The following is a 17,504-nucleotide window of genomic DNA, read 5'->3' on the forward strand; positions in this document are numbered from 1 at the left end:
CTTTTCTTTTTTTAACATGTATTATATGACACACATCTGGTGGCGTTTTAACTGTGTTATTGTGGTGCCTCAGAGTCCTAGCAATGAATTTGAAACTCAACTGTGCTAAGCACAGCTTTTTCACATGGGATGCTTGGAGGGGTTGAGCAAATTGTTGAGCAAGAATGTGGGTGTTTTTGTCTCTGCCTTGAACCAAAGAAGGGGTTTGCAGGCTGCCTTCACTGTGGGGCAGCATCCGGGGCAGCTGTTGTGCCCAGCTCTAGGTAAGGAGAGACCTGCAGTGCTCACACCTGGAGAATTGCTGCCAATTTTTGCATTTTTAAATGGTGGTTCAGTTGGTCTCTGTGATCCCCATAAGAAGGACTTGGAGCAATTCAGGATAACTCTCCAAGTTTGTCCCATGGGCTAGGCTGTACCCACCATGGGCTGTCTGTTCAGTAGAGCTGTGCCTTGCTGGTGCACTGGGGAGGCTGAAGACCTTCCAGAATCATTCCTGTCAATGCTATAGCCAAGTCAAAGTGGCCTCTCTTCCCTTGCTGAGGGGCTGGATTAGTTCCCTTTGGCTGTGGCATTATGCAGGAAGCCCAGTGTCACCTCCCAGCTTTCCCCAACAGGCTCTGTTTGGCAGCACAGCCTCTCTTCTGCAGGAGCTGCAGGCAGCTGCTCTCATTCCTCACACCCATGGTGCAGCCCTGCTTTGGGATATGTTTTTTCTCCTGAGGTGTGTTTTTCACAGAATTCAAGCTGCTGCTTAAAGCTGCCTTCCCCTCCTCTTCCTTATTTATTCTAAAAAGGTATCATTGGCATCCATGAATTTTATCTGCAGTGGTTTTGATAACATATTTTCCCAGATATTGATGGGACTATTGAATAGCTGCAAACCTTGTTTAAATCCTTTTACCTTCTGTAGCAAACATTAATGTTTATTTATTGACACTACCTTCTGAGAACTCAGCTGATATGGTCTCCACTTAAAATTTGCTTTATTGATATTTATATAGCAGTAACTTTTATCAGAATGTCTTGCAGCATGAGTGCATCTAGAATCCTAAATGCATCACATTTATCCAGTTTCCTTTTCAACCAAACTTATTGAAGAAATGAAACCAAGCTTATTCAAGAAAAATAATTTTCCAGAAAACCTTGTTTAAATAATTTAATTGAGTCAATTTACTTCAGTTCTGGTTTTCTTTTCTTCTGCTGCTCAAGCCAGGAACCACAGCACTGTGCCTATGGCAGCCCAGCCAGGCCTGGTTGCTTTTCTGAAATATGTCTCCAGTACTTGTCTTTTGTCTGTTTTCTCAGTGCATATTCCAAGATCAGCTGAAACACCTGTGTGATAGGGTCTCCATCCCAGAGCTTGTGCAACAGGTCTGAACTTTGTTCTTGGCAAATGTTGTCTGATACCTTCCTTTAGCTATCAGAAGGCTGGGGAATGTCTGTTTGCTTCCCAAGGTTGAGGCTGAACTGCACTGAATGCTTTGCCTGTCTGACATAACTAGTAATAAGTTTACCTTGCTTTTTACAATCTTATTTTACTAAAATCACTTTTGAAGGTTATCATCACCTTTCATACTGAAACCAAAACCCTCAGTTTTGTGGAGCACCATTACGAGAACTACTGTAATATACAGAGATATTTTTCTTGGTGGAATTTCCTAATATATTTTGAAACATCTCCTGCAGCTTTGGACAATTTAATATGTATATTAAATCTACTTTTGCTTTGAACATCACAGCTGTTGATATTAGCCTTTAATAGATGGTATCTGTATGCATAGATGGCAGCAATGTTAAAGCTGTCAATTCTGATTGCCTCCTACATGGTGTTTAAAAGCATCGTGTAAGCTCAGCCTAATTTAGTCCGTTGGCTCCAGCTGAACACAGCTCTCTCCTTGCTAAGTGGATGCTTTAGTCAATCATCCCTCTGTCCTGCTTGGAGCTACTTCCCTTACAGTGATCCTTTTGCTATGGTCCACTGCACCAGATTGGTAACACTTGATGCATCTGCTCTTAAGAGTTCTGAGCTCGTCTTCAGTGTATCCATTTCTTTCCCATTACCAAAAAAAAAAAAAAGTGCCAAATCAATTTTCTATTTAATGCATATTGGATGACATTTTATAACCGAGAATCACAGGTCCAAGTCATCTTTATGTGAAACTTGAAGCTACAAATCTTACTTTCAGGAGGCATGGAGGCTTTCAGTTCTCTCATGGGCTATTTATTGGATGCTACTCCTTGAAACCTGTCACCTCGTTGTGATCTTCACCTCATGCTCTAGGGGAACTTCTGCTCTGCTGCCTAGAGCTCCTTCTTCTCCTCCTCCTTCGCCGATTTGGTGACTTCGGGGCTGTTTCTCTTGCGTATTCTCACTGCCCTCTCTGGCTGCAATTGATGCTCTGCAGCAACTTTTTCCCCTTCTTAAGTGCATTATTCCAGAGGTGCTGCCACCATTGCTGATGGGCCTGGCTGTGGCCAGCCATGGAGCCAGCTGGCATTGTCCCCACTGGACATGGGGGAAGCTTTGGGCAGCTGTGACAGAAGCCACCGTGTCACCAAGACTTTGCCACACAAACGCAATTTGTGCCCCTCTGTCGCCCTGCCTGCCTCTCCAGCCGGCCCCGAGGGCTCGTAGGTGCCATCTGTGTCTGCGTGCCGTGTTGTGGAGGGCAGGTTTCAGTGAGATGGGCTGGGAATGCGGTTCCCCCTCAGCAGCCCAAGTCCCGCTCGGCAGGCGCGCTCGCTGGCTGCAGCCTACGCGGGCCTGGGCTGACACAGTTTATCACTGACGGATGTCAAACCCAGATTTTCCCAGCTGTCTGCTGCCATCTGCCAAGTGCGGCTGGGGGCATGCAGAGTGCAGTTTGCTACGCAGGCCTGATGGCAGCTGTAAAATCGAGCAGTTTTGCCTGCTTAAGCACCAGCTTTTTTCCAAAATAAGCATTAGGTCTCGCATGGCAGCGAGGCTCCTGATCCTGAGAGCGCGGGCCGTGGTGGGGAAGCGGTGCCGGCTCTGCTCCATAGCCGAGGCCACCTGCCAGCCCAGAAGCTGTGAAAAATCATTGCAGCAGTTCCAGAGCTGCAGTAAGGCCAACCCCACTGCTCCATGCGGCCTCTGTGTGCTGGGCACTGAGGAGAAAGGCTTCTCCTGGCCCCCAGGGCACTGGCCTCCTTTGATGGCACCTCTCGAGAACCATGAGGTCAAACAGAGTTCCTGCCCAGCCAGAAGTGGCACCAGCTCTGCAGAAGTGTCTCTCAGGGAGCTGAAGCTGAGCTCATCACAGGACATTGCCCTGGCTAGTCACAGCACCGGACAGGAGTTATTCCAAAAACTGCAAAGGCAGCTGCCTGTACCAAAGGAGCTTGGGTTTAATTTGCTCTTAGAAATGGCAGGTGACCCTCATATCTGGTTGCAAGCCTTAAGATGTAAAGTCAGGTTGTTAGTGAGTAGTTCATGTTGCTCAAGTAGCTGAGAAACTATCAGTGACTTTTGAATATTCTGGTTTTTCACTGATAATACTTTTTATTACAGGAGGTGGTTGTACTTGCCTTGCTTTAGCAGCTGACTCAGTCTAAGCACAGAAATCCTTTGCTAGCATCAATTCAAGTTCTCTGCATCCCAAGGAGAGGTGAAAACAAGCCACTGTGTTACAGACTGCTTGCCTGCAGCACAGGCTATTGATGTAAATTAGCCAAAAGAAACTGGTAAACCAGGACTAGGGAACCAGTAGTGTGCACAGCAGGTAAATGTGTAAGCAGTAACCTTTGAAACATCATGGAACTGAGTGACTGCTAAAAAAAAGGACAATTATCCTTCAGTATCGTAATACTGCTGCTGTTTGCTTCTTCATCACAGTAAGTAAAAATGGACATGTCATATTTAAAATGAGTTATGGCCAAGATAGCCCATCACAGTATCCACAGCAGCACCACCCAATTAGAAAAACTACTCTAATCCAACCTGATGCTACTGTCATTTTTTAAAATGAGCTCTACTTCAATCATAAAATACTCAGACCGTAACATTGCTTTCTACGCCATATGTCCTTATTTAGAGGGGAGAAAAAATGATTGCACCCTTAATTCAAAGGAAACGTTTCCCTCTGAGCCAGAACTCAATAAAATGTATCAAAAAAAATTGTGGAAAAGGCCAAGCAAAGAAAATCAAATTGTAGCGTGTGAAACGATTTAAGGAGGGACCTGGGGAATACATAATCTCCAAACTGCCAAGTTAGAGCAAGTATAAAATATACAAACAAGCCTGATATTTTTCCCAGTTGATCTCATTATGAGGTATGCTTGGGATAGATAAATTTTGTTAGAATGCATTAAGGCTGGATTTTCAAGGAAACAAATCAGAAGTAATGTGTTTAGCTGATTCCACCTTGTTTTGATACGTCGGTCTTTTCAGGTTTAAAGAAGTACATTTTTAAAGCCAAACGGTTTGTTTTGTTTCAAACATTAAAACCAGAGCCAACTGGGTGACTTTCCTCCCCCTTCTGGAAAACAGACATTTAAAATTTTGGCGTGGTCTTTAATCATTGGGGTAGAGCTCTGTGCACTGTTTCACTGCCACTTATTGCTGCCTGCCTAAAACACACTGAGCTAGCCTTGAGTGCAATCCCTTAACAGACTGTTTCATCCACAAATAGTACTTTTTCCAAGTTGCCAATATATTTTAATTAAATTGTCCATTTGTATTTATTAAGGCAGTTTACTGTCTCCTGCTGCAGAAAGCTGCTACTGCTGATAGTCTACCAGAGAAACATGAGCTTATCTGGGACTTGATAATAAAATGCAAGCATATGTTAGCAAAAAAGTCGCTCAAAATATTGTTTAAGCATCCTTTTCATCCTTTATTGGGAAGGGGACAAGCCATACAACTATTTTTGGTAAGTTTTTGGAACAGTTGGCGTTATCAATTCTTGTAGCTATAGGAAATCATGATCTTTGTTAGAATGAAATGTTACCTGCAGGAATTTTTCTTCAACCCTGTAGAAAGAGTTGGAAAAGGGTCCTTTGGCAGAGCTGATGATAAAGTCATTACCTGCTGATGAGATGTAAAGTGGTGTTCAGCAGCATTAGTTTAGATAGATGAGCATGATAAAGTTGATTCATCCCTGTCTCTGTTGATCTGAAAGCTTGGACCTAAACTCTGGGACTTGGATGCCTCTCAGCTCTACCCACTTATCTCCAAGTGGCTCCTGCCAAAATAGATTTACCATGAAGTCAGTAACATGGAAATCCAAAGGTTGTGTTTGGTCTGTCCTCTCTCTCTCAAGACAAATGAAAGTGGATCTTCCAGAGCTTTAAGAAGGAATTGAACTTTCTTCTTGAAGTTAATGTGTTCCTGAAAGGAGGTAGCCTGGCTCAATGCTGTGTGGGACTTTTTGCCCTTTTGATCTGAAAGGGCAGCTTTGTTTTCATGGACCATTCCTGGCTCCAGAGTGCAGCACAAAGTGGGTGGGTGCCATTCCTGCTGGTGCCTGTCCACTGGCAGAGGTGACAGGATTAGTGGATTAATAGACCCATCTGAGCCACCAGAACAGAATCTCTGAGATTAATATCTTAATTATGTCTCTCCCTGAGGCTTCTGCTTTCTGTCTTTCCTTCAGAACTGTGCAGAGAGGTTGCTGGGAATTTCTTTTCCCACCCTGTGTGTATGCAAGACCCGTTTTGTACAACACAGTTACAAACCCAAGCAGCAGCAAGGGGTTTAAAATGAGACTGCTGTGACTTTAAGAGTGAGGGGAAAAAAAACTGTTAAGGAAGGAAAATAAAAATCCCACAGCCTGTTGTAGCAGCTGTAGCTTCAGATCGTGTGGAAAATGAAGGCAGATGATTCAATTTGGCCTGTGCCCCGAGTACATTTCCAAATGCTTCTGTGTGTGCGCAAGATAATGAACAAATATATTGAGATGGCACAAGATCAGTCCGAGTTTGCCGCTGCACAGGCCGTGGAGCTCCCAGTAGGAGCGCACTAGCTGTGCTGGGTTAATGGGGGTGAGGGTCAGCAAGCCCAGCACCTTTCAGAACAACTTAAGAAAAGAATTTGTCTCCTTTTGCCCCGGGCTCCCCGTGGCACTCAAATGGAGCTTGTGATAAATCGAAGTGTATTTATTAATAATGAGCAGGGGCAGCGTGCCCATGATGTGAAAATAGGTGTGCCAAATAAAAACGTGCTTTCCTCTGACATCGGAAAAGCTTAAGTAAATGGAGAGCAGGCTGATCTATTATGATTAAAAAGCAGGGGCTGAGAGCCAGCATAGTGGTAATGAAAAAGCCCTTTTAGGGAAATAAGGCCCATTCTGCCCATTCATATATTCCTCCACCTCCCCACCCCACAGGAAGAAGTTAGGGAGGGGGAAGTTGGATGGGAGAGATGGAAAGGCAGCAGCATTCCAGGGTAGCAGAGCTGGAGTTATTACTGGGATGAGTTATGGTATTTAATCATGCTACATGATGTCCAACAGCGCAAGGTTCATAATTCTTGGCTCCGAATGTGGCTTGGGACTGTCCGTGAGCACCTGCAGAATGCAAATTGATCATGGCCTTGCAAACCCTCTGTACCTACCCTGGTCCTTCCCTGCCTGCAGCCCTGGCCCGCTCCCACCGAGCTGGGAACAGCCTGTTTCATGTTCTCAAACACAAATCTGTCGCTCCTGGTGAAAGCTGGACTGCAGCTACTGCAGAGAGCTGGGGTTGCCTGCTTTGCTCTGCGGTGTGTGCAGGGTCTGGGGTGTTACTTATCTCACAGGAGACTGTGTTGGTCTGGTTTTTAAGCAGCTTTGGGTTTAATTAATCCTTTTGGAGAATTGCCTTAACTTCAGCAATGAAACTCTGCTGGAGTAAAACTTCAGCACCTATTCAAAATTTCAGTTCATATACATGGACATTAATGTCTTGCTGTCTTGGGGTTTGGAAGAGATAAATTAACAAATAGCTTCAGTTGTCCCCATGTGCCTTTTTATTTTCTTCCAGCTTTGCTCTCCTGAAGTGACACAGTAGTCAGTCTTTGTCTAAGACAAGATTCCCTCCCACCTCCAGCCCTCTGGAGACAAGGCTGAGGAGCACCTTTCCAAGCCCTTCTCTGCAGAGCTGTGGGCACCAGAGTTATTTTGAGACATTTTGCTTCTCAGATAGCTCCCAAAACACTTTGAGCAGACCTAAGGGCAACTCAATCAAACACACTCAGGTTTGGCCCACACACTTCCCCTGCTGTTCCCCAGTCTCTGTTTTGGCTCTGTTATGCTCGCTGGAACCCTTCAGTTCCAGTTTGGAAGACAGTTTGGATTAATCCTGCCTCAAACAGAGCAAACCCATCCATGGGATTGTTTTTGCTCAAGGACCTGGGTGCACTCAGTGGGTAATGCAGGGGACAGGCTGTGTCTCAAAAGGATTTGTCTCAAAAGGATTTGATTTGAGGTGAGAACAGCCTGTAATGTTGAATTGCATTTGTAATTCTGGTTGCTGAAGGACATTGCCACTGTGTGTAAATACCCTGGGCAATCAGTATGGGCTGTTCAAGTGTTAGATGGGGTATTTGGCTGGTCCACCTGGGGTGTTTAATCCCCGTGGCTGGTGTTGCAGTGCCTCTGGAGGTCCCTGGCAATTGTTGTACGTGGATTTGGGGAGTCGGTTGGCTCTGTGCTGAGCTGGAGGTGACATCCCCAGGCTGGGAGCAGCTCCAGGAGCCCACCTCAGCTTTGCAAACTCTGGAACAGTAATGACTTTTTCCAAGGGAGAGGGATACTAGTTTTTATAGTAAAACTCAATCGGGAAACGTGGTCAGGAGGAATTTCTGGAACTCAGGCAAAAACACCCAGAGAAAATCACTAGAAATCAAGCAGCTGAGCCAGTGGCAACTTTGGGAAAGAAGCTTTTGACCAGTTTGCTAATACCCAGGTCTGTTGGTAGTGCCCCTGAAACCAATGCATCCATTTAGCAGAACAACTTGTCCTCCTCCTTGGGTCCTGCATGTGGCTCATTAGGGTAATTACTGATGAATTAAGGCAGCTTGGCTGAGCGCTGGGGCTGCGGGTGTGCGGGCTCCCCTGCTGGCAGGCAGCAGGTGTAAATGAACAAGATCTGTCAAAAAGGCTGATGACCCTCTTAATTCACAGCAGCAAACTGGGGACAGAGGTAGTGCAGCAAGTTTAATAATTGATATTTACTTGGAAAGGTTAATGGCAGCAGTGATGCTTCTAATTTGCTTGCCCGTGCAAGACCTTGTCAGGTCAAATTGTCTCAATTTGTTACTGCGTGTGTAGGTGTAGTTTTCCTTTAATGAAATTTGGAGAAAAGAAACAGGTGGTGTTTGGAGCTGACTGTAACTCAAGAAAAGCAGCAAAAGGATCCAGTCTGGTAACAGGTTGGGTGAGTCTGTGCTAACTTTAAACAGCTGGCAGTTTAGTCCTTTTGAATTAATTCTAGCAACCATTTGCACTTGGGAAGGTGAAAGGATTTGGAATGGCATAATTTATTTTCCCTTTAATTTGCAGCTGTCTAGAAGTTGTTTATGTCAGAAGTGTAATAATTTTGACAGGCTTTGATGTGCTCCTAGGTGGGAGGGAGAAGGTTTTGGATCAGAAAGCTGCAGAATTCAATGGGCATTTCTGTACTGTATTAGGGAAATTGTAATTCTGCCCTGTAATGGTTAAGTGGCTCCTATTTCAGGGCAAAACAAAGCACCTGCTGTGTCTGGAAGGATTGGAATTGGCAGGTCAGATACTTTACATCCAAGAGTTTCAGAAGAGCTGGCTGATGACTTGAAACCAGTGGAGTTGGGTTTTGAGTAAGTGTAGAAAGACCCAGATGACAGAAAAAAGCTGGTGTGCCAGTGTTATGAAAAGCTGTAATTAATGGGGTATTACCATTTGTCTTATTGGCTTGGCATCAATCCTAGGCAAGATAATGGCATAGCTGAAGTAGTAATTGCTTAATAAAGACCTCAAAAAGAGTAAAATAAGTGAATGACAATCATTTTAATGTATTTAGGAAAAAAAAAATTTACCAAATTTACTTAATTATATGTGGAATTAAAAATTTGATGGCTTATGGCCAATATTGATGTAGGATAGTTAGATTTCTCTTTTCAGTGTTGTTGACCTGTTTATTAAGGAAACAGACAGTATGGATTGAACATTATGAACTTCAAGTGGATTATTTCTTGCCTTGATACATGGTGTGGATAGTTCCAAATTCAAGTTCACTGTTGTTGGAAATGCTTCTAGCAGATCCCAGCAGGGATTGCCTCTCATTGCTGTGCTGTGCTTTTGAACATTTTGACATAGGAGCAAAGATAAAATATCTGTTTTGATAAAAGTTTTCAGGTGGGCAATATTTGAAAGGTGGTGGACAAGGAGTGAGCCAGGGCACTGCACTGAGAGTGGTGCCATGATAAAATTTTGTGTGATGAGGTGGCCACGAAAAAATTTTGCTTTCTATCACTTAGATGTGTCCAAATGTCTTATCCTGCAGAAGAAGGTGTATTGATGAGGTGTAATGTGGCAAAGGCATGCGGAGCAAGGACATTAATCAGAAATCTACTGAGCATGATACTTTTCCTTCTACTTCTTTTCCTTTTACTTCTGCTACCCAAGCCCATACAGGGCTGTGCACTCTGGATGAGAACTGGAGCTCATTGTCTGTAGACTACTCTGAATGTTTAATTAAAACATTAACAGACTGTGGGGCACTGGGCTGGCAGCACTGTAAAACATCCGTGGAGTGCAGTGATCACTGCTGCCTGTGCCCATGTGGTGACAGTGTGCCCAATGTGCCCAGTGCCACAGGGGTACATCAGCACCACGAGCAAACCCTGCTGGCTGCCAGCACCACCATGGAACAGGACAGCAAGAAACAAAGGGATTTTATTGCCATTAAAAATACCAATTTGTACAAGCCGACATTTTAAATAGCGTAATTTAAATGGAACCAAACTGATATGAATAGAACCTATTAATAAATTAAACACTTCTTTCCACCCAATATTTCACGAGGGAATTAGCAGAATAATTTGTTAGTAAATGAGCCCAGGAATGAAGCTGTGAATGACATCTATCCTACCCCTGTCCTCCCCCTGTAACACTCCTTGCAGATGTAAGAGGAAGGTTGCTGTGATTGCAAGCGTTGGCTCTCTCGCTTCTATCCAAACACAAGCACAACTTCAGGTGAAGGGAGTGGGATGATTTAGCAGTTAAAGCACCAGCCTTGGCTGTAAGAATTAATCCTGCTCTACTTCAGATTCTGTGTGGTATCTCAAATTGTTTCAGGCCAGTGTCCCTCAGAGGCCATCATGAGCTCTCAGTGCAGTCCCTGGGGTGTCCCCAGGGCACATCTCCGGGCTGGGAAGCGATGGGCTGGCCGCTGGGTCAGGCAGCAGCCGTGTCCCAGCTGAGGGGTGCTGGGAGCAGAGTGAAGGGCGTTTGTCTGTCCCCTTCCCCTCCTGGCAGGCCCCCGAGCGCTTTGGCACAACCTTGCCTAAGGTTCCCAAGAATTGCCAGAAGCACTTTCCCTCTCACACCGGTGAACAGGAGCGTGGGCACACGTGGTCAGGCACAAGTGCAGAGAAGCCCCGTGCATTCCATCCCTTCCACGGCGCCGTGGGCGCAGGAGTGAAACATTGACTAACCTCGGGAACAGGTGTCAGAGCAGTGCTTGAAAATCTCCTTTTTCCCCCTCCTTCTTCTCCCTCTAGATGAAGGTCCCTACAAGCAGAAGTGGCAGAAATAGCGAGGAAGACAGCATCAGGGAGGCCACAAGCTCTCAGCGGAGCAGCTCAAGGGACCGTCTCAGTGATGTAAGTACCATTCAGGAGAAAGCATCGCTTCATTGCAGCAATTCCCGCTGCTGACATGGCTTTTCATAAATCTTGCTGAACAAATGTTGGCATCCAGAGGTCACTGTGTAATAACTTTTTTTTATGTCATGATTGAGTGTTACGGCGTAAGTGGTTGAGCTGCCTTGCAAACACTATAATCATGGTGCAAATAATATGATAAGCGAAAGATCAGAGATGGGAAAACAAAATGGAATTGTTATTCCTTGGGGAAAAATGGCTTGATGTTTTGTTTTGTTTTTTTTTTAAAGAAGTTGTGTTAAAAAGCTTTTTACAGCATCTTTGGGTTTAACTGCTGCACGTAATCACATAGTTTGGGTGCAAAGTTAGTTCATCTAATTTTATGCTTCCTGCCGCCAAGATACGAGAGGGTTTTGGAGGAAAGCTGTCTTTCTCTCAGGAAATTCGATGGTACATTGAGTGAAATGTTATGATAAAACAAAAGCAAACGGTGCCTTAGTGTGTAAACACACAAATGGGCTTTTGAGTCACCAAGAAATCAATGGCAGTGCTGGGATAATTTTATACGAAGGCTTTTTGTGTTAGCAATTAGCATTTCGCCTTCATTAAAACATGATTTTTTACTAATTAGGACCTTTCCCGTTAGGAGAGATTTAAATGAAGAACAATAATCAAACGCTGGCACGAGCATGTCTGAAATATTAAATTTGCCATTTCAATGGCAAGCCACAGAAATCCCAGAGCGAGTGGTTTTCATGTTGAGTTCTATTAATGTAAAATATGCTTCATAACTAAAACCTGTCACAGAAAACGGCTCACACCAGCTAAATTCAATTGGACAGTTAATTTAGCTTTAAAATTGAAAACACTACCTCCGCTTCAGGATGCAAAAGGAAGGGGGGGGGAAGCCTTTGATAAGTGTAATGTATTTGCTATTAAGGCTTTCAGAGCCCGTTCTACAGGAGGAAAAGGGAGAAAAAGGGGAAAAAAATGGCTCCCACAAATGTGTTTAAAAGCTGAAAGTATTTATTAAAAATGTCAGCAGAAAAGTGCTTTTGGCAGATTAAAGCGGGATTCAACTTGACAGCTCTGACAGGGAAATGTGACGGGGGAAAATTCTCTCTACATGTTTGGAGTGTGAATGGGGCGCTGTAAACAGCCGACGCAGTGGGAGGAAGAGAAAAATAACGTGTCCTGTGATCTGCTTCCAGGATTGCGAGCCCACGCGCCGCCGTGGGGCCGGGCGGCCGGGGGGGCCCCGGGACAGATCCCCTTGCTGTGGGACATCTTTGGCTGTGTTGTTAGTCAATAACGATGGTAATTCCATACACACGTGCATCCGTGCGATTCCCTGCCTCCCCTCCCCTCCTGACGGGTGTGTGAGAGCCTGGGAGCTGCAGGAAAGGAATAACATATTCCAGCTTGGCCATTAGCTCGGGTCAAAGCGTTAAGTGGTCTTGGAGACTTTTCTTGTTAAGCCAATGCACTTCCAGTATTTCTCCTCCTTTCCCTTTGCCCCCAAAGTTGCAGGCTGAGCCTGTAGGAATTGACTCTGAGTGCCTAATTCCTGCAAAATCTTCAAAGCCTGTTCAGCAGGCAGTGAAATTCAGTGGGAAATGAGCACTCTGTTCTTTTTTATTCAGCGGAGACGTTTGGGCAGTGCCTGGAGGCCGGGGCACACTTCAGAGCTTTGCTGAAGCTGCTCTCGTGACCTGGCGACCCATCGCAAATGAGAATTTCTCAAATTAGTAATTAAACAGTTTGAAAAGTAAGGTTCGTGAATAGCAGAATGCTCTTCGTTCAGTATTTGATGAGTGCAATTTAGCTTTAATTACATATAACGCTGCCTCTCGCACTGGTACATGTTCTGTAGCCTATTTAGCGACTGTCTGAAAGTCTTAGCAAGTCCCATGGGTGCAGTCAGGTGGTTTTCCCCATTTCTGTGCGAAGGGATGAGGAGGCAGACTGGTTCTCTTACTGTAGAGAGGGAGCAGGGAAAGGGAGAGGAGACAACCACATGCTTCTGAGTGATTCCTGCAGGATTTCCTGTCCAGCTGTGCCTGGTCCCTGTTGGCTCTGGAGCTGTGTGTCCCTGTTTAAATACCTGCTGTGCCACACAAGTGTCACAGCTCCTTTTGTGTCCTCAGGATCAGGACCACAGGGCAGTCAGGATGTCCAGGGAAGGCAGGGATTGTATTTCCTCGAGGCTGGTGGTTACAAAGCGAGGCTCCAGTGCCCCTGTAGATGGATGCTCTGCAGCAGGAGGCACCTGGGCTGTTTCTCACTCTCCTGCTGTTCCTCGGTGCATTTGGCCTTCAGGAGTGCTTTTTGTGCTGCCTTTCCCACTAAGTGGGGTGTGAACAATGGAGTAAATGAGGCAGGAGGTGACAGGTCTGGCTGCTGTAGGGCAGCACACAGCAGGTGTGGTGGGAAATGTGCCTATCAAAGTGTTGGCTGTAGCTGTGCCATCTCAGGAGCACTGGATCCTCCCTCCAGCTTCATTGGTCCCCATTTCACAAGTGCTGTTCTGAACAGCTTAGCCCCTCCGTGCCATTTGTTTCTTGAGGTGACTTGTTCAATGGGATGCCAGCAAGTTGTTCTTTATTTACATTAATGCATGTCATTAGTCTCTAATGGACCGTGAAGTCAAGAGGTGGCCTGCTCTGTCGTGGAATAATTGCACTCTAAAGAAAACTGAGGCAAATGATTGATTATGTTGTGCACACACACACACACAAACAGCCATTGGTTCGTCCACTACGAAACCCAGAGCGTTTTTCTCCTTCCTTGCCACAAGTGAAAACTCTGTGGCGAGAGAATGATACAATTTCACAGTGAGACAGTAATTGTCTGGCTTGTATAGTAAGTCTTTCCAGACATTACACCGAGTGGCATTTATTATGGGTCATTGGGGGAAAAAAATGCTTATTATGATCTAGTGAAATCATCTCTGGCTGCAGAGGTTTGATTTGTTGAGGCTGGGCTCTTCTTTGGGATGATGAAACTTCAGAGCAGAAAACCAGTGAAGTTTTAGCCCGGTTTTTGTGGTGCAGAGAGGAGATGGGAATCTGCAACTTGTTTATGTTCCTAGTGTTGATGTAAAAGTTCCTTAAAAGCTACTACAGAGCTGACATCCTTATTACAGGTACTCTCAGGTCTTCTACAACCAAAACAGAGTCACAGCAGCCTTTTTCCAAAATGGGATTTTCCTCTGCTGCCTTTCAGTGTGAGGTAATTGGAAGTTACCAGAGAATTAAGAGCCAGATAAGCCATATTGCTATTTTGTTGTGTTGACCCAAGTAAAAGTGGAAAGCTTGGACATTTTGTTTTGGTTTTCCCCATGTTCCATAATTGTCCTAATCTTTTCTGATGTCCTGAACATTCCAAAAATCCACACAGAGCCTTGTATAATGGCTTGAAAAAAGGGTTTTTATCTTTTTCTTGACCCATCAGCTTAAGAACTGCCTGCTTTTTAATGGATTTTCTCCCTCACTAAATTGAATGGATCGTCCCTCATTATCATTTAAATAGAAGCCTCACTCCCTGTGAACATGGAAAATTTGAATGTGGTAGTAGAGCTGTGATAATTTGAAATATTCGGAAGGTGGGGGCAAGGAGGGGGGAGCAGGCGGCAGAGTGCAGAATTGCTGAATGTAATTGTCATGGATTCTCAATTTTGTTGCCACAAGATGGGAAAATAGACTAATAATTGTCTTCCAACCCTAGTAGAATAGTTGCCCTAGTTAGCTGAAGCTAACACTCTAATTGTCATGGGGGCACAGAGATGAATGAGGATGTATGCAGGGCACAGCCAGGGCTAAATTGAGTGATATACTAAGGCAAAGAGCAAATTGGCAATTATTGGCCCAGCTGAAAAGGTTGGCAGGTGTGCTGCCTTCTCAGGAGCCCTTAGGGGGAAATTGGAAATATAAAATATCGACCATAAATACTTGCTGATTAGGAAATATGTTGCAAGAGGTGCTGGCCACTTAAGAGTCAAAACTCTCCTTTTCAAGGGATTGGCTTCAGCTGTGCATAAAACCAGCAAGTGCTGCTACTAAGTTGTTGAGAGCCTTTTCCTCTCATCCCCCAGGCTATCTTTTCTAATTTTTCATCATCCTATCCTTGTACATTTGTTTGTTTTTCTTTAAACATAATGAATGAAAAGCAGTCTTTTAGGAAATGCAAAGATTTTCCTCTCTCTAAATGTTCTTTGATAAGTGTTTAGCATATTGTATAGGCTAGATATAAAATTCTCTCTCTGATAGATGAATACAAAATAACTTCTGTGATTTCTAATTCAGGCAGTTCACTGTGATCTGCTTTTCTTTGTGTGCCATCACAGGAACTGTCTCCCCCTTCCCTCCTACTTCCCTTACCACACTTCCCCTCCTGGGGCACAGGGATTAGAGCAGCAGCAGGGTACAAAGCTGGAGATCCCTCATGTGTGCCTCAGGCTGAAGTACCTTGCCAGAAGCACAATCAGATGACCCTCTGAAGTTAGAATTGGACCACAGTCACACCACATCTCCCTATTCATCCACACTGTAAACTTTGGTGTGTGTAGGACGCCTGGTCTTGTCTCCAGCAGGGTGGCAGTGGAACCTCAGTGCCATGGTCAGGGGTGTTAAAGAGTGCATTGAGGGAGTTTTTGGGAGGCCTGGGGTTAGCAACATGTGGGCTGCAAATTTTGTGGCATGTGCTGTCCATTGTTCCCCACGTGTGACACACTGGAATCTGATCTGCAGTTTGAAAAGCAGAGTAAGAAAAAGAGTAGCAGCAAGATAAGTTTTAAGACCCCTGCCACAAACCATGACTCTTGGGAAACTGGTTTGAATATTCATCAGAGGATCTTGAGACATTGCAAATTCCATTCTTCTGGAGGTAAAAATTCCTATACCTTCAGCATGCTGTCTGCTTTTACCTGTGTCCCACAAAACACCAAATGCTTGCATGAAACATCTTCAGCAAAAATTAAGTTCTAATGACTGGCATGAGGTTTCAGTGAGGGATAGTTAGGAAGAAAGAAAGTCTGGAGAAGTTTTGTGAAGCTGGCAGAGGTGATGGTTTGAATGGGAGCAGCACTCATGTAGGTTCTCTGCATTTCTGTGAGGTCTTTTCCTGTTGTTCCTGCCTAACTGCACTCAGTTCATTCCTGGTCAGTGGCCGTCTTTCCTTCTGCTGTCTGCAGCCGTCAGCTGTAGGAATAAAAGTGTCTTGGGTGGAAGCTGTTCTGTAGCTTATCAAGTCAGTTACAGATGTTCAGACCTTGCAGAATTTGATATTTTACCAGCCTGGTTTTGCAGTGTTTCCAAGCATAACACACTCTGTTTATCCAACAGAATAAAGTAAGTGAATTCAAGAAGGAACACATTCAAGTGTTGCACGACATCCAAATCATTCATTATGTGTTGGGGTTATCTTGTCAGGTCCGGGTTTCTAATCTCAGCGAACATCAGATGCACTGGGTGACCTTTGCCATGTCAATTGAACTCATTGTATCAGCAGACAGGAGCGTGGCTATGGAAATTAATTGCGTTAAGAGTCTCTGTGTTAAGGTCTGGGATATCTCCTGCCCTTGGCTCTTTTTGCCCTCCTCTCCACTTACCCTTCTCATTGCAAGATACTTGAGTTTTATAAGGGAAACAGTATTTCTGCAGTATTCAAAGCTGAGCCCATACTCTGTTGTTGAGTGCTCTGTAAATGACCAAGGGGAGGGTAAACAGATGCAGTTCCTGGTGCCTCTGCCCTCTCTGACTGGAATTGGGAAGGAGTGGAAGGTGGGTACAGCTGAGGTGAGTGTCATCCTGAACAAATGCTATAAAACAGAATTCAAAGCCAGATCTCTCTGTACATACTATTGATTACCTCTGCTGAGAGCTAACCAAGCCAATCAGGCTTGCAGCACTGGGGCTGATGGTAAGGTTGGGCGTGTGATTTGGCAAGGCAAGATTTGTCATTAAGTAGGAGCTGGGAATTCTGCCTCAGTTCCCTCTTCTGCTGGTGCCACTGGGCACATTTGAGTCTTTCCCTGCCTCAGTTTCCACACTAACACGAGGATGGCATTAACAGTAGTGGTTGGAGGCTGCTTTTGGGGACTGTCCTTTGCCACATGGGAACAGCTATTGGCTGAAAACAGCCATTTCAACAGCTGCCTTGGAGGTACTTGATACACTCTTGGTTTCAGCCAGTGAAAGTGGCACATGTCAGAAAAGCAGGAATGAACTCTTGACATTTCAGGAATATGTTAATATGCCTTGAGCCAAAGAGTGTGGAAAGGAGCACTACAAACAAGCTAGTTTTGTGGTTGTGCTGCCATCACCTGCTTTTAACTAATCCCCTTATAGTTAGGTTTTATATCAAGGACACAAAAAATCCAAGCTGAAACCTACCTGACCCATTCAGAGTGGGGCTTGAGGTGCCCTATTACCTTGATTATTGTTGGATTTTAAAGCCCTTCCTGCTGTCTTTCAAGTTCAGTAAGTAACCCAATAGCTTTAAGAAACTGAACAGAGGGTGTCTTAATTTCTTTTGCATCATGAGAGCAGTGGAAGGCCATGCTTTTATTTATACAAGGGAAATAACTTTTCCTGTCAATTTAATAGACAATCTTGAAAAACCTGCTGCAGGTTATTGGTGAGATTTTCTCATGATTTTCTTTTCTAAATTGCAGTTGCCATTTTTATCACAAAGAAAGAAAGAA

The 17,504-nt window shown here is 44.6% G+C and overlaps 1 protein-coding gene across 43 annotated transcripts in view; it reads left to right on the plus strand.

The window, feature by feature from the left end:
* FBRSL1 (fibrosin like 1) overlaps positions 1–17,504 on the plus strand; it is a 502,421-nt gene that overhangs the window by 208,076 nt on the left and 276,841 nt on the right. For all 43 annotated transcript variants that reach the window (XM_086856113.1, XM_086856114.1, XM_086856131.1 and 40 more), the window contains exon 3: positions 10,700–10,801. In XM_086856113.1, the coding sequence (XP_086712239.1) occupies positions 10,700–10,801 (102 nt within the window). The remainder of the gene's footprint in view (positions 1–10,699; positions 10,802–17,504) is intronic.

The sequence above is a fragment of the Cyanistes caeruleus genome, chromosome 18 (assembly GCF_971803275.1).
Source record: "Cyanistes caeruleus chromosome 18, bCyaCae1.hap1.1, whole genome shotgun sequence".
NCBI lineage: Eukaryota > Metazoa > Chordata > Aves > Passeriformes > Paridae > Cyanistes > Cyanistes caeruleus.